This window comes from Lathyrus oleraceus, chromosome 5, assembly GCF_024323335.1.
Source record: "Lathyrus oleraceus cultivar Zhongwan6 chromosome 5, CAAS_Psat_ZW6_1.0, whole genome shotgun sequence".
Classification (NCBI taxonomy): Eukaryota; Viridiplantae; Streptophyta; class Magnoliopsida; order Fabales; family Fabaceae; genus Lathyrus; species Lathyrus oleraceus.
In genome coordinates, this window is record NC_066583.1 from 12,077,290 (window position 1) to 12,096,694 (window position 19,405).

A 19,405-nucleotide genomic window follows, 5' to 3' on the forward strand; every position below is an offset into this window, starting at 1 on the left:
TACAGCGAACCTTTCAACTTGCAAGATTAAAACGAAAGTCATACATACTACAAAGGAATAAAGTCTCAAACATAGACTTGAGGTAACATTGTTACTAGGCCCAGGAGTCCTACAATCTTAATCATCATTGCTACAACAATTCCATTATTTGGTACAATGGTTATCCAATCAAAGGAAATGTTGTAGATGCAAATAAATTTCAGAATCAGTTCTACAGTGGTACAGAAAGTTATATTATCTGTCTTTAACTAAAAACCAAGAATAATGCTCCTCATGCTCTTTTCTTGTCATGTCGTTTATAAAGTTTCGAACGCCGCTACTTGAACAAATGCAGGTATAGTTTGAACCAGAGGAATGGATAAACTACAATTACGACCTGATAGAGAGAAATGAATCATCAATTGTAAGAATAAACATTTCATAAGTGCAGATAAGTCACAACAAGTAGACCTAGATCGAAAAATCAGAACTAAAGCAAACATAATTGAATAGAAAGGAACAAAATAACATTTTACATCACAGTGAAACTGAACGAATATCTTCGTGCTATATAAGTCAATTTTCAAGAATGAGGTTATAGTAGAAGAAAAAATAACCGTGACTAATTGATGGCATAAAAAAGTTACCTTAAGAAAGTCATAATAACTAAATGGGAGGCTTGAAAAGGAATCTGCATAGATATTCTTCTTCTTTATAATTGGAAGCGCCTGGTACATCGCCCATACTGCAATGTATTGGCTAATCAGTTGCACTAGTTTATAAAAATGGTGATACGACACTTGCATAAGAATTGAACGAATGAATGTCAATCCATTGATAAACAAAACTTAATTATAAGAGGGAGAGATATAAGTTTATGAACACACCTTCTCCAGGAAACACTCCCAAAGGATACAGCACAATAAACGCAGTGTACCTAATCATCAAAAGATAAAGAAGCAAGCATACAATATAACTTGTTAACCTCATTTCTCCACCACTTTAGAGAATATAGAAGTGCAACTGAAACATTGAGATTAGGGACTAAACCAGTTGTGAGGTTCAGTTTCAACACAATGACACTATAAATTAAGCCAATAAAGATGCTAGTAATCAGTCCTCTAATCACAGAAATTATTGCCCAACTCAATCACAGAAACAAATAGATTAAAGTAAATAATGATGAATATTTACCCAAGGATGAACACCAGGTCGAATAATAAATCTGGCAAGAAATATAACAGATGCAGCAACAGTAGACGGCAAGAATCGTATACATTCATAGTCCAACAAGCTTAGCTCAGCAAGGTAATTGCATAGAAACTCCATTTGCAATTTTGAAGTCTGATTTTGAAAATACAAACCACAAATCAATAAACATAACAAAGGTTTCTAAAATGATCAATAAACAATTCATGAACATTTTCACTTACCTTTTGATTCTCAGTTGCAAACCCAATAAACTCACTGAAACACAGAAATTGAACAATAAAACAATTAGTCCAATTACTTCAATTTCAACAAGATTTTAGATGTCCAAACATACATTAAAAAAAATGAACTTACTTTAGAAATGTGTTAACATGAGGATTGCCCATTTCAAAGTTTAGTGACTTAAGTATTTCAGCTTCCATTTTTATAACCTACATTAACAGTAATTTACATTATAAACAAAGACATGTAATAAAAATGAAATTATCTAACACCAAGTATATGAATAGGGTATTTACCTCTTTCAACTCATAGGTGTTATCAGTAATGTGACAGAAATCAACCGCCTTTGGTGGAGTGATTTCTTCATATTTCCTACATACCCAAAACGAAATTGAATGCGTAAGCTAATTAACATCGCAACATAAATAAACAAAAACTTTAAAATAATTAAAATTGAACGGATCTTACGAGGCAACAAGCATGCAAGAAACTCCAAGCAACTGAAGTTTGGATCTGTTGACAACATGGATAGATAGGAACCTATCAATGTAAGAAACAACAAGATGAAGGGTTTGAGGGAGAAGCTTGTACTCTTCCGCAACTTCAACTAACCAATCCACCAATATTCCCCTCATGTTTGTAGTAATGAATCTCTGAACATTCTCAATGTATCCAACCATAGGTCTTCTCTTTTTCTGCATCTGAGAAACAAAAAAAAAAACAGAAATTTAATAATCTAGAAATTGTAAACAATAAATAAAAAAACAAATCAAATCCATAAAAAAGAATAAAAATTTACCTCCATGTCGCGAAGATAGTTGGATATATCAGATGCATAAGGCTCAATAATCTGTTGAATTTCATGTTTGGCATTGTTCTTTCTCTGAACCGGTTTATCCAAACTGAAACTATCAAACAAATAAACATCTGTTGCTGCAGATTTCTTGACCTTGGAATTCTTCCGAGTTTGGAGTTTTCCATTGGATTGATTTTCAGAAACACTGGCATTCTGTAAATTGGGAAGATCCCCCAAAACAACCCTCTGCTTTTTAGGGTTAAGAACAATTGGTTCAGCGTTTGCCCTCTTTCTTGAACCGCGAGTCTGCATCTTCGATTGAAATGGAATATTGAAAATTGAAATGAAGATGAAGAAAGAGGAGCAAGATTAGGGTTTGTGAAATGTGAATGAAGGAATGAGAAATGTGACATTGTATGTATATAGGAATGGGAAAGAGAAGTTTCGAAAATGTTTTCGCCAAAATGAAAACCATGGCGCTATTTGGTGTTTCTCAAAAAAATTGAGTATTTGGGTGTTTAATTTTTTTTTTAATTGAAAGACTTTAAACAGCGCTTTCTCAAAAGCGCTGACTAAGGTCTATATTTAAAAGCGCTTTCTAAAAGCGCTGTCTAAGGGGGGGTCTTAGACAGCGCTTTCTAAAAGCGCTGTCTAAGACCCCCCCCTTAGACAGCGCTTTCATTATTTTTTTAGAACATTTTCCGTGTTTTATTTTTATTTTAACCTTAGACAGCGCTTTCTTTTAAAAGCGCTGTCTAAGATGCGCTGTTAAAAAACCTTTTTGGCGTAGTGTTTGGATAATTAAGATTTCCTTATTCAGAGTCTTTTTGAACAGTGTAGTGTCAGCTTGACCCTTTTCAAAACCATTTTCCAACAAGAAATTACTCAATCTCTCATACCAAGCTCTAGGAGCTTGTTTAAGTCCATAAATTGATTTCTTAAGTTTAAACATAAAATTTGGGTGGACTAAGTCCTCAAACCCATGGTTTTTTTATGCACACCTCTTCAGAAATGACTCCATTCAGGAATGCCCTCTTAATGTCCGTGTGATATAAAATAATATCATGGTTAATAAAATAAGAGAGAAGTAGTTTGATTGCCTTTAACCTTGCCACAGGAGCAAAGGTTTCAAAGAAATCTATATCTTCTTGTTGACTGTAACCTTGAGCTATCAATCAAGCCTTATTCCTTACCACTTCTCCTTACTCATTTAGCTTATTTCTGAACATGCATTTTGTTCCAATAATGTTCTTCTGACTTGGTCTTGGAACCTGATCTAAACACCATTTCTATGGAACTGATCCAGTTCTTCTTGCATAGCCATAATCCATCCATCATTTGATAAAGCTTCGTCAACAGAAGTTGGCTTAATCAAGGAAATAAATCCTAGCATACATATACCATCTCTGAAAGCAGATCTAGTTCTTAAGGGATCATTCTTATTTCCAATTATTAGATTTTATGGATGGGAACCTTTATATTTGAAGGACTTATTGGGTTGAGTAGAAACTTTTGAACCATCTTGGGCTTCTTCGTAGTTTGCAGCTTCTGGGTGAGCTTTAGAGATAAGAATAGTTGCAGGTTTACCAACTTCTGACCCATCAACTTCTAAACTTCTAGCTTCTGAAGGTCCAGCTTCTGAATGCACTTCCGAAACCTATATATCTACAAAACTTTCAACAGGCTCTGATGTATCATAGTCAGACCCTTTGTCATCAAATTTGACATGTATAGAATCTTCAACCATTTTGGTTTCAGAGTTATACACTATGTATGTTTTAAAGCGATCAGAGCATCCTAATAAGACACCCTTTTGAACCTTAGCATCAAATTTCTTTAGATAGACTTTATTGTTCAGAATGTAACAAGTACAATCAAACTAATGAAAGTAATATATGCTTGGGTTTCTTCCTTTAAACAATTCATATAATGTTTTGTTCAAAATTGGTCTGATATATATCCTATTCTGAACATAACAGGAAGTATTAACAACTTTTGTCCATAAGTATTTAGGAAGATAATTCTCATAGATCATGGTTTTAGCCATTTCTTTAAATGACTTGTTCTTTCTTTCTACGACCCCAATTTACTATGGAGTTCTAGGAGAAGAGAACTCATGGAGGACCAGGTTTATCACAAAAAATATCAAAAGGCTCATTTTCAAACTCACCACCATGATCACTTCTTACTTACAGAATTTTTAATTCCTTTTCAGATTGAACTTGTGTGCAGAAGATGATGAATACCTCATATGCTTCACCTTTGAATGTAAGGAATTTAACCCAAGTCTATCTGGTATAATCATCAATAATGACTAATCCATACTTCTTCCCATTGATTGAATCAGTCTCAACAAGACCAAATAAATCAATGTGAAGTAATTCTAAGGGTCTAGAGGTTGAGACAGTAATTTTGGATTTGAAAGATTTGTTAATCTTTCCTACCTGACATGATCCACATAGAGCATATGAGTGATAATCAAGATCTGGTAGCCCTTTAACAAGTTTTAGCTTGCTAAGTTTATAAATCAATCTCTAGTTAGCATGACCTAACCTTTTGTGCCAGACCCATTTTTCATCACTCACTAACATAAGGAAAACAACCTTTTGATCAATCAAATCAGAAAGATTATTTTTATAATTATTTCCCTTCATCCTACCTTTGAATAAAATGGATTTGTCAGACTCATTGATGATTGAATAGAAGTTCTTATCAAACAAAACTTCATAACCACTGTCGCAAAATTGACTTATGCTCAAAAGGTTATATTTATGTCCATTTACTAACCAAACATTATTAACAAAGATTAAGGAATTACCAATAGTACCAGCGATCTTCCATTTTTGTCCTCCTCCAAGCCCCACACTTCCTTCCTCTTTCAGAGTCAGTGTTTGGAAAATATGCCTTTCTCCCGTCATATAACATGAACAACAATTGTCTAGGTACTAAGATTATTGTCTTGTTTCTCCTTTTAGGCATATCTACAACAAAAATAATTTGAGATTTAGGTACCCATAATCTTATGGGTCCTCTATTATTAGTTTTGACAGGTTTCCTTTTATTTTGAGCCTTTTTTATGATAAAAAACTCTAGACTAATTCCAGACTTTCTGCTTATAATAGTTTTGTCTAGGATAAGTTTTGGCTTTAACTTCGGACCCCTTTAGAACCTTTGATCCATAAGTCTTGGGTTCTAATATTTTTAGAACCTTTGACTTCTGGATGATAGGTCCCGATCTCTTTAGGATCTGTGGCTTTGAAGTCTCAAGAATTGATTTAATCAGAACCTTTAATTCTATTTTCTCAGGTTCTTATGTGTCATACCCCGATTTTAGATCCATCTGCATTCATCCACTGTGCATCATGCATTCATTTTAATATAAACCCCGATTCACGTCTGAGGTCAATCATTGACTTTCTGGTCAATTAGTTGACCAAAGTTAACCGTCCATTCCCAAATCCATATTGTCTCGATTTTGATAAACATTGGTCATTATCTAGGCCTTTTCGATCATGGTGCTTTTAATTACAAAATGGATTCTAATTTAAGTTATTTGACTTTTTAATTTTCAATTTGATTTTAATTTCAAATTAAGTCTAATTTCAAATTTCAATTTAATCTTAATTGTTTTTTTTACTAATGATTCAAACTTTAATTAATTTTAATTTTCAAATAAATGTTAGAATTGATATCAAATTAATTTTAACAAATTATAGATTAATTTGATTTTTAATTGGTTTTATTGGTTTTTTTTATTTTAAATTGACATTTAGATGAGTCTTGGATTATTTCTAAAATCCATATCCATTTTTACAACCAAATATCCATTTATCCATTAACCCTTTTAACAACCATGTCCATCAAAATCCGTTTAAGATAGATTTTTGGTATTCCATATCAATTTGGTAATCATCATATGCATTGCTCATTAAAATCAGAATTTTATGTCCACTCTTGCATTTGAGTAACCGGTAGAGGTTTGTCCTTGGATAAGTTAGAATTAGGCCTTTCCATTTCTACTGAACACAAAAAACCCACATTTGGTTTAAAAAATAAAAAGAGGGATGAATTTTGATTGGACGCGTTTAAATCACCAACCTACATAAGCGACTTTCCATGTGTAAGTAATTTTCCATTCTTTTTTTAACAATTCATTACATACCATTACAATCCTACACTCCATACAATTCATTCAAACCATCAAACTTTCATTCAATATATCAATAACCTTCAAACTTTCTATTCATTCCTGAAGCAAATATGTCCAAAATTCTGCGGTAATTAACCAATTATGCATCACACCTGCAAGTGCAAACCAAAGGATCCTGCACAAACATCAACGATCAATAACCTATATCAGTCCCAGGCATATTCACATTAATCCAAACTGCAGCAGCCAACAAATAACAAGACATCAAGTAATCCCATCCTAAACTTATAACAACTCCAAAACAGTTCTCCAATAAGCAATGACGGCGACGCCTTTCGTCCCATTACAGGAATTGGTAAGAAATACAATGTTCGTTTCAATTCTGATTTTTCACTTCACATTAGCTAATATAACATATTTCCATCAGTTTCGATTAAAAGCATTATAATCAATTGAACTAACAACATTCAACATCTAACAGAATTAACAATATTCATAACAACATTTTCACTAACTGCACAAAAGAATAATTCACTATCTAACAACATTTTCTAAATCACTTCACTAATAGAACTTTAGTAAAAACCAACATCTAACCGAATTTCCAAATTTCAACTGAATTCAGAATAGAATCATAACAAATTCCAACCGAACTTCCAACTGTCCAACGAATTTCAACCCAAATGATATCCACCTAACCTCCAACAGCATGATTCAAAGCCACAACCTGAATCCGCCCTTACTAATTGGTTGGTTAACCTCCATACAAAACCTAAAACTCCATAGCAGCCTCTAACATAACTTCCAAGGCAAATGGTTAACCTGCACGGTATAAACAAAATCAATTGAGATCAAGAAAACCAACCGCACCCAAAAAGAACTTCTTCTCAAACCTGAGTTTGATCACAGCAAAACAGTTTCACATCCTCAACCGAACCAGAAGCGGATCTAAGAGCTTCATCCACACTAGAACTCCACCCTAGGATTTCCATAACAAAAACACCTACATAAGAAAACGCAAAACAGAAGAATTCAACTTCAATCCATTTTTACCAGAGAAGTTTATCCATTTTAGTGACAGTATATACCTTTTTTCAAAGCACATTACTTTTAAAGCTGCATATCTCTTGCTGTGATGATTCAGAAACGCTGTGCTATAGTCTGTATCACAAAGTAGAAGAAGAAATTTGTAAACCACTCATGAAGGTTCTAGTTTTCACTGCAGTAAAAAATACATCAACTCGGTAAGACGGTAAAAGTTAACAAACAGCCCAAAACGGAATTGAGACAGAATTCAAAGAAGAAAGTGTAGCTCTGTGTTACCTCTTCCGAATTTAACAATCAAATAGGGCGACCAAAATCTGACAACCCTAAAGGGATTTCGCAGAAACCCCTTCTGGATCTCCATAAGCCAACCTAAAACCCTAAGTTGTTGATATAAAAAGGGGCGAAACGAATACTGTAGAGGAGGAGAAAAAACCTAATTTTGGAGGCGACCACGAAAAACCCTAGGTTTTCAGAGACAGCGAGGAGAATACGAAGCGAAGGAAGGACAAGGAAATCGTACATGTTCTTGGAAATTCGGTGAGTCATTTCTCGTTTCGATCTGAGTCTCGCCTCGGTTTTACGAACTTCCATGAATGATGTCGAAATAAATCCAAGAACACGAATCCATGAGCTATAGTGATGAGCGCGATGCTCTGATATGAAGCGTGATGTTGTTATTGTAAACGCGAATCCATGAACACAGGTGCGTGGAATGGCGACGAGAATCGCGATGTTCGCTCCGGCTTTTTTGGATAAGCGCTTTTCACCTTGATTTGTTTTCGTAGCTTATCTGCATAACCGTTTTTGGCATCGTATTATGAACACTAACTCATGGGGTTTGGGCTTGGTTTGGACTAAAGCCCAAACAGACTACTCCCTGCACCCTTGCAGATAGGGCTGTCCATTGCAAAAGCCTATGTTCTTTTTCGCTTTTGATTGGAAATTTAGAATATTTCTTAATTATATAATAGGTTAATTAGGAATATTAGGTAATTAGTTTAGAATGTTAATTAGGGATTTGGGTTAATTGGATGAGTTTTAGGATATAATTAGAAATTTAAATTAGATTAGGTTTAGATTAGAATAATATTAGTTTAGAATATTAGATTTTTTAGGATCATAATTAGGAGTTAATTACGTTAATGTTTTAGAATATTAAGAAATATTAGAAATATTATTGAGAATATTATAGATAATTAGGAGTTAATCGGATTAATTAGGATCTTTAATTTTGATTAGCTTAATTAGGTTTAATTAAAAATATTAAAATTAACTAGACTAGGATTTTAGAAATAATCAGATTTAGTTTAGGATGTAGAATATTAAAATGAGTTTAGGATTTAATTGATTTTCATGAAATAGCAGTTTAATTCAATATTAACCATAATTATGAATTGGTGGTTTTACCCCTAGACTTAGGAATAGGCAAGTTATTTGTATCTTTTATAATTTCTTACTATAACTTACAAAAATCTTTTCTTAAACAAACTCGAAAGAAGAGGACCATTCGAATCTTGCATTCCGGTGGGAACCCTCGAATACTCGGTCATAAGCCTTGCATTTTCGATTAACCGTTTATTTTATTTTCTTTCTTAAAACATTTAAATCAACTTACTCTTTTGTTATTTTTTAAAAATAAAAATAAATACATAAATACATATAAGTCATATTAATAAAAATTACAAAAAGAGTTTTCTATTTATTATTTTGTATTTTAGATTATGTTATAAAATATTTAAAAAGTTAATTTAGTTATTTTCATTATTATTATTAGATTATGTCATAAAAATAAAAAATAAATCAAATGTAACATTTATTTTCTTTTAATTTTAGATTATATCATGAAAATTTCCAAAAAAAGAGTTTATCATTTATTTTCTTTTAATTTTAGATTATATCATAAAATTTCCAAAAAAAGAGTTTACCATTTATTTTATTTTTAATTTTAGGTTATATCATAAAATTTCCAAAAAAAGAGTTTACCATTTATTTTATTTTTAATTTTAGATTATGTCATAAAAATATTCCAAAAAGAGCTTACCTTTATTTTCTTTTAATTTTAGATCATCTCGTAGAAACTCCAAAAAAAACCTACCATTTATTTCTCTTTAATTTTAGATCATGTCATAAAATTTCAAAAATAATAAGTCTACCATTTATTTTATTTTATTTTGAGATCATGTTATAAAAATCATTAAAAATTAATTTAGTTATTTTCATCATTAGTTTTAGATCATGTTATAAAAATTATTAAAAAGATTAATTTAGTTGTTTTCATCATTATTTTAGACTGTTATAAGAAATATAAAAAAAATTAATTTAGTTATTTTGATTATTATTTTTAGATTGTGTTATAAGAATTTTTTTTATTTTTTTTTAAAATAGTTAATTTATTTATTTTCATTATAATTTAAAATTATGTTATAAGAAATATTAAAAAAGGTTAATTTAGTTATGTTTATGTTTAGATTATGTTAGAAAAAATAAAATAAAAAAATTTATGTTTAATTTATTTTCTTTGGCTATTATTTTAGTTAAATTTTAAAGAGAACAAAAAGTATTTAATTGTTTTATTATCAGACTTTTTTTAAAAAAATAATAATAATATGCATGTGTCTAATATTAAGTTGATCTTATTTTCTCACTTTATTTTACTAGACATAAAAAGAATATAATTGTATTTTTCTCCAACTTTATTTCTTGCTATTTTCTCTAAATGTTTGAATAACTATAGAATTATTATTTTTCCAAATAATATCATTTTCGTTGTAATTTTATTTATTATTGTTAGAATATTACGAATAAATAATTAAATAAATATCTAGTATTGATGTTGATTAATTAATAGAATAAAATACTTATGACTACTTTCTTAAACTTTGATCCTACCCTAAGTTATACATTTTAGTCTGATTAATTTGTTTCTTATCCCAATTAAAACACTTTACTATTTAAGTTAAAATATTAAAACATTTTTTTGAATAACTCACAAGAAAAGGACCATTGGAATCTAGCATTCCAGTGGAACCCTGGAATTTTGATCTTAGGGCTTATGCCTCATTCTCAAATATCCGTCTTTCCAAACCCAAAAAATATATACTTAATCCTTATTCAACACATTTTCAATAAAGATGGAAATGGAACATGGTGTATACCGTGCACTCCTAAGATTAAGATTCGAGGCGGATGCCTCACCTATCTTAGCTCTCGCCATCGTCTAAATTTGTCATTGCGGTTTCTTCAAACCTCTTTCTCAATCAAATTCAAAACACTTAATCTTTATTCAACACTTTTTTAATAAAGATGGAAATGGAACATGGTGTATACCGTGCACTCCTGAGACTAGGATTCGAGATGGATATCTCGCTCATCCAAGTTCTTGCCATCACTCAAAATACATCCAACCAATCAAACTCTTTTCTTGCCGCCGTTCGATTAATCAAAAACCTTTTTCATAAATGAAAGATATATTGTCTTAAGGTGATACAAAACAATGTTTCGGCCACGATTGTTGAGTCGAGATAAGTGACGCTTTTCCGAATGTAGATTTATAAATCCGTTCGATGTATGGTATACGTCCACTCCTCACCTGTTTTGGGTAAAACAATGTTTTCGTTGATTAGTACAATATAGCTTTTGCTAAAATCAATCAACAAACAAACATTTTCTACCCAGAACTACGTAAGCCTTGATTTCTCTTTTGAGATACGTAGGAGCAGGATTTGTAAATCTTGTCAGGCCCACTAATAAAAAACTTAGGTTTAGTCCTTGTCAAAAATCCAAAAACATTTCTTCTCTCTTCTATTCTTTCTCTCCCTCATTATAACTTGAGAAGACTAACATAAGCTAACATTCAAAACGAAACTAACTAAACGGTTCCCGTTGAATACAACGGACGTGAGGGGTGCTAATACCTTCCCCTTGCGTAACCGACTCCCGAACCCTGATATTGGTTGCGACGACCATAATCATTGTCGTTTTATTTTGGGTTTTATCGATATTTCCCCTTTCCTTTTTAGGAATAAATAAAGTTCGGTGGCGACTCTGTTCAGTCCATCAAGCACGAGCGTGCGATTGCGCTTCACTTTAAAGTCGTATCCCCATTTTTCGAGGTGCGACAGATGGCGACTCTGCTGGGGACAGGAACATCCCTAAGTGAGTCAACCCTAGTTCAGTTAAGTTTTCGTATGTGTGTTAGCTTTGTTTGTTTATTTTTTTTTCTTTCGTTATATGCTTTCTTTATCTCTGTTTTATCGCATTTTTATATCTGTATATATATCTATGTGTGGGTGTTGGGACTTTGATATCATGAATAAAGCTCTACACCCGAGCTTTGGAAAAAGTAGAGAGAACACATAAGTTAGAATTGGAAGTTGTGTAGTGTTAGTCCCCAAGGGCCACTCCTTGCGTGTCTAGCATGAAGACTCCCCTAGAGTAGACCTGTTTGTAGATCTTGTTATAAGACAGCTAGTCTGTTGCATGACGTTGATTCATGAAGGGTCCATGACTCTAGGAGCCCCTCTTAGAACCAGTTCCTACTTTGGTGGTTGCGTAATGATGGACTCCAAGGGCCTCTCCTTTTTTCACCCAATATGAAAACCCCGCTCAGAAGAGACCTTTCGTCACTCTTGTCATAAAGCGGCTAGCCTATTGCATGATGTTGATACAATTATGGTCCATGACTCTGGGAACCTTATCAAAAATGTAGAAACTATCCCGTGAGTGGGTTTATGGGTAGAAATCCTAGAACTATCTGTTAAGGAGCCTACCCAGTAAGATGTTTTACTCACGTTATCCCAGACCCTAACTACTTGGATTGCATTTTATTTGCATACCAAAACACAAAAAACAATGCATTGCATCCATTCATATACCGTTGCATATGCATTCGTCATCATGCATTTCATATCATTTTCCAAAAAAATACAAAAAAACTCATCCACCCTTTGTCCATGTTCAAGCAAAGTGATTCCCAACACGCGTTTAGAACAAAGAACCATGTCTCAGGAGATGATGGACGAGCTAAGGAAAAGCCAAGAAGCACTGAAGGAGGAACTTAATCTTTTGAAGAGCCAAATGAGATGGATCTTGGAAACCCTGCAAGTCTTGTTGAGAAAAGAGGGTCACCCAATATACACTGCTGCAACAAAGAGAGCTACTACTCCACATCCGTCTAGTGTTACCTCAAGTCAAGGGAAATTCCGTGTGGAAGCTCCTCATTTACCGGCATATGGCCCTCCCTCAAGACGTCATCATCAACATCCTCTGGCTATTCCTCCTCAAAATCACCGAAGTCAGGTTCAGAACAAAAATCAGAATCAGAACAAGAGTAACAAAAATCACAACGACCCAATTCCGGTGCCATATAGCAAGCTCTACCCACAGCTGATCCAGAATGCTTTGGTGACCCCTCGAGCTCTCACACCCGTGTCACCATACCTGCCATGGTACAATCCAAATGCAACATGTGAATTCCATAAAGGGGCAGTGGGACATGACCTAGATTCTTGCTTAGCGCTGAAAGCCTTGGTACGAGAGTTGATTAACAAAAAGAGCTTAGTCTTTGAAGAAGATCACTCGAAGATCAAGTGCCAATACCATACTGGAACAATGGGGCACTCCATCGAGGAATGCAAGAGTTTTAAGCTCAAGCTGCAAAGATTGATTGACATAAGGTCACCAACACTCAAGGAGGAAGGCTCAGGTACATATACCTTGGTTTCTGGGCCAGGTAATGAGAAAGGGAAAGGACCCTTGAAACCCCTCAAGGTTTTGTTCCACAAGGAAGATGTCAGGGATTTGGCTAATGAGCTATCATTGTTTCCTGGTAAGAGCATTGAGATACCACCTTGGATTTCCAATGTCACGACCCATACCAATGAAAGAAAAGGAGAAGTGAGTAGTGGATCCGAGAGGGTTGCGTTCAACGATGAGATTGAAGGAAAAGAATTTGAAGATCATCATGCCAATGTCAAAAAGCTTGTTGATCCCAACCTTCAAGTTTGAAGAAGTCAATTCCCTAGAGCTGACAATCATTTGGTTGTTTCAACATTTCTTTTGTAGTTTCCTTGCATGTTGATTGTTAATTGCTTTTAAGCATTGTTGTTTTCTTTGAATTGGTAAGATTAATGAAATGTTTATGCATCTTTTGAATTAATCCATTCGTATTCACTCGTTTTTCATTCATGTTAAAAACCAAAATACTCCTCTCATTCACTTTTGTTTATCAAACCGTTGTGTTAACAAAGATTGGAAGGAGGATGATGAAAACAAAACACCTGAAATTGTTGTGGTATGCTTTTGAGTAAAACCTTGTCGATGATGTAAGGCATTGTTTCAAATCCCCAAACACTGAAGAGATAAGGAGTTAATCCCTAGTCAACCACTTTGAGCCTAGAAGTTGGTGTTTATTTCGGATCTAAAACCCTTAATCTTAACCTGGGGCAGGGTAGTTATGTTCAGATAGTTTGATCGTGCATTCGATCTTTCAAAAATCGTCTATATGTACATCCTCCAATTAGGTTCAACCACATGTTATCCTTCGCGCACATGTTGAAGTGTCGAAGAAGTTGAGAAAAGCTAAAATTAGTTTTGGTTGGTCCTCGTTCACCAATAATGTGGTAGTCAACCTAAAAAAAAACAGAAAAAAGTCCGCTAAGTCAAACACCACAAAATGACTTAGGCAAAAGTCAGGGCATCCCGGTGGACCAAAAGCTTCAAAGAAGCGGTCCAGGAAAAATCAGGGATAAAGAAAATCAATCAAAAGAGGTCATTAAATCCTCAACAAAGATAAAATAAGGTGACTGCCATTTCAAGAAAATCTCACCTTAAATCCTCATTTTCACTTTCTCACTTTCGAAGTCGAATGCGTGTATTGAATTAACTAAACATAGGAACTGGAGATCATCAAGAAGAAGGGGTGGGTAAAAATAAATTTCGAGCCTTATATCCTTTTGTTTCAAAAAACCGTGAACCAAACCACATTACAACCCTTAAAAGACCTAATTGAGGCAGAGTTTATTCTGAAAGCATACTACGACAAGGTTGTGCTAACCTGACTCCAAACGCTCTTTGTTAACCATTTGATGGCACCAACTTGCATACTGTGAATAACTTGATCACCATTGTGTTCTTATCAACGACCCGTTCACTGTATTTCACCCATTCATATCAATAAACTTTGAGTTCAAATTTTTGCATAAACATTGCATTAAAATTACCATTTTTTTGAATGCACAATCTTATTTGCGAGTCAACACTTAACATCAAAGAAATTCCAACAATATGCAGTTGAGGAAATTGATAAAGTGAAAGAAGTCCAAACAGGGGAAATCACTTTGAGCATCAGTTAATTCGAGCTAATCACCCTAAGGGTCATCTCGCCAAGAGTAATTTGCTTCAAGACTTAGACTGGGGCAAGCCACCTCAGAGCTCAATGAGTCCAACTATCCAAAGGACAATCAATCAAGAGTCTATCGTTCCAACATTTTGTTAGTCAAGTTCAGACCATTGCAAGTTTCAAACACTTGGGGCAAACCATCTTGAGATCGTCTCATGTCAAGCTGTTTCAAACCCACTTTCAAGGTAAACATTTTCAAAGACCCAACAGACTGGGGCAAGACGAGCCACAAAGGGGCAAACCCCTTTCATGCTTTCAAATTGATCAAACAAATTCTGCCATATGTCAACAACTATTGGTTTTAAGACAAGTGCCCAAAAACTATGCTAGCATGATTCATTAATCCTCCAAAAGGATCCTATTGGCTAAGTTGTGGCTGTCAAGCTTGATAAAATTCTCCTTTGATAACATCTATCATAAAATATTTGGTTGAGTTCTCGGTGTTAAGGAATCATGATCTTCATAAATAGTCTTTACAAACTCCCTGTCCACTCAGGTGTCGGCATTTTCATATCATGATCATTCATATATCATGCATAAAAAAATCCAAATCATGCATAGCCGAAATGTACTTCGTGCTCATTTTGCATTGACCCAGGTCTTGTTGTTGATCCTATACCCTTTGACCTCTAATTCCAGTTTGTATTTGGTGCCCTTAAACCAACATCCGATTTTCGCAGTCATTTTCAAGTCCAATTGTTGTTGGCAAAATCCGTTAAAAGTTGGTTATAATCCATTACTTACGATTAAGAATCCAATTGTTGTTGAGCTTTATCAGGTCATATATGAACCTATTATTGAGCTTTATTCAGGTCATATATGAACCTGTTGTTGAGCTTTATTCAGGTCATATATGAACCTGTTGTTGAGCTTTATTCCATTATCAGGTCATATATGAACCTGTTGTTCAGTGCTATTCAGGTCATATATGAACCTATTGTTGAACTTTATTCCATTATCAGGTCATATATGAACCTGTTGTTCAATACTATTCAGGTCATATATGAACCTGTTGTTGAACTTTATTCCATTATCAGGTCATATATGAACCTGTTGTTCAATACTATTCAGGTCATATATGAACCTGTTGTTGAACTTTATTCCATTATCAGGTCATATATGAACTTGTTGTTCAATACTATTCAGGTCATATATGAACCTGTTGTTGAACTTTATTCCATTATCAGGTCATATATGAACTTGTTGTTCAATACTATTCAGGTCATATATGAACCTGTTGTTGAACTTTATTCCATTATCAGGTCATATATGAATCTGTTGTTGAACTTATTCCATTATCAGGTCATATATGAACCTGTTGTTCAGTGCTATTCAGGTCATATATGAACCTGTTGTTGAACTTTATTCCATTGTCAGGTCATATATGAACCTGTTGTTGAGCCTTATTCGGGTCATATATGAACCTGTTGTTGAGCTTTATTCCAGTATTACCAGATTCTTGATATTCCCCAACATTGTCAGGTCATATATGAACCTGTTGTTGAGCTTTATTCTAGCATTGCCATGTCATATATGAACCTGTTTTGAAGAATCTTTCTCTATGATTGTTTCAGTGTTGTCAGGTCATATATGAACCTGTTGTAGAAATTTTCATATTCGGGTTTAGTAAGTCATATGTGAACTCACTACCGAAATCTCTTGTATTCTAAGTATCGTTTATCAAATTTCACTTTGAGTACTCCCCGGTGTGTGTCTGACTCTCCAGCAGGATTGTTTTCCCCAGCAAGTTGTTTTTTACCATTTGTCTGTCTCCCTATGGACCATCAGCATTCCCCATAGATTGGTCTGCCTAGTAGCATCTCCTGTTAAGGGTTCACCATATCCCTAGCAGATAAAAATTTCAAAAAAAGAGAATCTTGCATCAACGCATATCACATCATATCATGTCATAGGGATTCAGGATCAAAATCCTGGTCTTCTTAGTATTTAACTATCTCCCACTATGATCATATGAAGAGTATCCTACTTCATATTCTCTAGTTGAAGATACTTAAATAGGGGCAACTGTCATACCCCGATTTTAGATCCATCTGCATTCATCCACTGTGCATCATGCATTCATTTTAATATAAACCCCGATTCACGTCTGAGGTCAATCATTGACTTTCTGGTCAATTAGTTGACCAAAGTTAACCGTCCATTCCCAAATCCATATTGTCTCGATTTTGATAAACATTGGTCATTATCTAGGCCTTTTCGATCATGGTGCTTTTAATTACAAAATGGATTCTAATTTAAGTTATTTGACTTTTTAATTTTCAATTTGATTTTAATTTCAAATTAAGTCTAATTTCAAATTTCAATTTAATCTTAATTGTTTTTTTTACTAATGATTCAAACTTTAATTAATTTTAATTTTCAAATAAATGTTAGAATTGATATCAAATTAATTTTAACAAATTATAGATTAATTTGATTTTTAATGGGTTTTATTGGTTTTTTTTATTTTAAATTGACATTTAGATGAGTCTTGGATTATTTCTAAAATCCATATCCATTTTTACAACCAAATATCCATTTATCCATTAACCCTTTTAACAACCATGTCCATCAAAATCCGTTTAAGATAGATTTTTGGTATTCCATATCAATTTGGTAATCATCATATGCATTGCTCATTAAAATCAGAATTTTATGTCCACTCTTGCATTTGAGTAACCGGTAGAGGTTTGTCCTTGGATAAGTTAGAATTAGGCCTTTCCATTTCTACTGAACACAAAAAACCCACATTTGGTTTAGAAAATAAAAAGAGGGATGAATTTTGATTGGACGCGTTTAAATCACCAACCTACATAAGCCACTTTCCATGTGTAAGTAATTTTCCATTCTTTTTTTAACAATTCATTACATACCATTACAATCCTACACTCCATACAATTCATTCAAACCATCAAACTTTCATTCAATATATCAATAACCTTCAAACTTTCTATTCATTCCTGAAGCAAATATGTCCAAAATTCTGCGGTAATTAACCAATTATGCATCACACCTGCAAGTGCAAACCAAAGGATCCTGCACAAACATCAACGGTCAATAACCTGTATCAGTCCCAGGCATATTCACATTAATCCAAACTGCAGCAGCCAACAAATAACAAGACATCAAGTAATCCCATCCTAAACTTATAACAACTCCAAAACAGTTCTCCAATAAGCAATGACGGCGACGCCTTTCGTCCCATTACAGGAATTGGTAAGAAATACAATGTTCGTTTCAATTCTGATTTTTCACTTCACATTAGCTAATATAACATATTTCCATCAGTTTCGATTAAAAGCATTATAATCAATTGAACTAACAACATTCAACATCTAACAGAATTAACAATATTCATAACAACATTTTCACTAACTGCACAAAAGAATAATTCACTATCTATTAGCATTTTCTAAATCACTTCACTAATAGAACTTTAGTAAAAACCAACATCTAACCGAATTTCCAAATTTCAACTGAATTCAGAATAGAATCATAACAAATTCCAACCGAACTTCCAACTGTCCAACGAATTTCAACCCAAATGATATCCACCTAACCTCCAACAGCATGATTCAAAGCCACAACCTGAATCCGCCCTTACTAATTGGTTGGTTAACCTCCATACAAAACCGAAAACTCCATAGCAGCCTCTAACATAACTTCCAAGGCAATTGGTTAACCTGCACAGTATAAACAAAATCAATTGAAATCAAGAAAACCAACCGCACCCAAAAAGAACTTCTTCTCAAACCTGAGTTTGATCACAGCAAAACAGTTTCACATCCTCAACCGAACCAGAAGCGGATCTAAGAGCTTCATCCACACTAGAACTCCACCCTAGGATTTCCATAACAAAAACACCTACATAAGAAAACGCAAAACAGAAGAATTCAACTTCAATCCATTTTTACCAGAGAAGTTTATCCATTTTAGTGACAGTATATACCTTTTTTCAAAGCACATTACTTTTAAAGCTGCATATCTCTTGCTGTGATGATTCAGAAACGCTGTGCTATAGTCTGTATCACAAAGTAGAAGAAGAAATTTGTAAACCACTCATGAAGGTTCTAGTTTTCACTATAGTAAAAAATACATCAACTCGGTAAGACGGTAAAAGTTAACAAACAGCCCAAAACGGAATTGAGACAGAATTCAAAGAAGAAAGTGTAGCTCTGTGTTACCTCTTCCGAATTTAACAATCAAATAGGGCGACCAAAATCTGACAACCCTAAAGGGATTTCGCAGAAACCCCTTCTGGATCTCCATAAGCCAACCTAAAACCCTAAGTTGTTGATATAAAAAGGGGCGAAACGAATACTGTAGAGGAGGAGAAAAAACCTAATTTTGGAGGCGACCACAAAAAACCCTAGGTTTTTAGAGACGGCGAGGAGAATACGAAGCGAAGGAAGGACAAGGAAATCGTACATGTTCTTGGAAATTCGGTGAGTCATTTCTCGTTTCGATCTGAGTCTCGCCTCGGTTTTACGAACTTCCATGAATGATGTCGAAATAAATCCAAGAACACGAATCCATGAGCTATAGTGATAAGCGCGATGCTCTGATATGAAGCGTGATGTTGTTATTGTAAACGCGAATC

At 33.9% G+C, this 19,405-nt stretch overlaps 1 protein-coding gene and 2 long non-coding RNA genes across 6 annotated transcripts; all 3 read right to left on the reverse strand.

Moving 5' to 3' along the window:
* On the reverse strand, positions 1-2,586 carry LOC127084130 (putative cyclin-A3-1). Its single transcript, XM_051024526.1, has 8 exons — positions 2,213-2,586; positions 1,882-2,114; positions 1,710-1,785; positions 1,546-1,622; positions 1,413-1,446; positions 867-1,323; positions 627-724; positions 1-376 (listed from the first exon to the last, which is right to left on the reverse strand). The coding sequence occupies exons 1-6, from the start codon at positions 2,519-2,521 to the stop codon at positions 1,147-1,149; spliced, it is 906 nt and encodes a 301-aa protein (XP_050880483.1). The 5' UTR covers positions 2,522-2,586; the 3' UTR covers positions 1-376; positions 627-724; positions 867-1,146.
* Positions 2,587-6,326: 3,740 nt separating this feature from the next.
* Positions 6,327-8,182, reverse strand: LOC127087729 (uncharacterized). Of its 4 annotated transcripts, none has more exons than XR_007790009.1 (5): positions 7,683-8,182; positions 7,448-7,578; positions 7,253-7,362; positions 7,059-7,181; positions 6,327-6,534 (listed from the first exon to the last, which is right to left on the reverse strand). It is a non-coding gene; the product is annotated as an uncharacterized LOC127087729 (long non-coding RNA). The 4 variants fall into 4 exon arrangements; XR_007790007.1 differs by having other exon boundaries at positions 6,957-7,181; XR_007790008.1 differs by lacking the exon at positions 6,327-6,534 and having other exon boundaries at positions 6,712-7,181; positions 7,448-7,520.
* Positions 8,183-17,633: 9,451 nt separating this feature from the next.
* On the reverse strand, positions 17,634-19,150 carry LOC127087730 (uncharacterized). Its single transcript, XR_007790010.1, has 5 exons — positions 18,990-19,150; positions 18,755-18,885; positions 18,560-18,669; positions 18,264-18,488; positions 17,634-17,841 (listed from the first exon to the last, which is right to left on the reverse strand). It is a non-coding gene; the product is annotated as an uncharacterized LOC127087730 (long non-coding RNA).
* Positions 19,151-19,405: the final 255 nt, after the last annotated feature.

What these genes read in the sequence shown, in the direction of transcription:
- LOC127084130 (XM_051024526.1), bottom strand. Translation starts at nt 2,521, where the DNA reads ATGCAGACTCGCGGTTCAAGAAAGAGGGCAAACGCTGAACCAATTGTT. An exon ending in CATGTTAACACATTTCTAAA is followed by an intron (nt 1,447 to 1,545) that starts GTAAGTTCATTT and finishes TCTGTGTTTCAG; the next exon opens with TGAGTTTATTGGGTTTGCAA. An exon ending in TTGCAACTGAGAATCAAAAG is followed by an intron (nt 1,324 to 1,412) that starts GTAAGTGAAAAT and finishes TTTCAAAATCAG; the next exon opens with ACTTCAAAATTGCAAATGGA.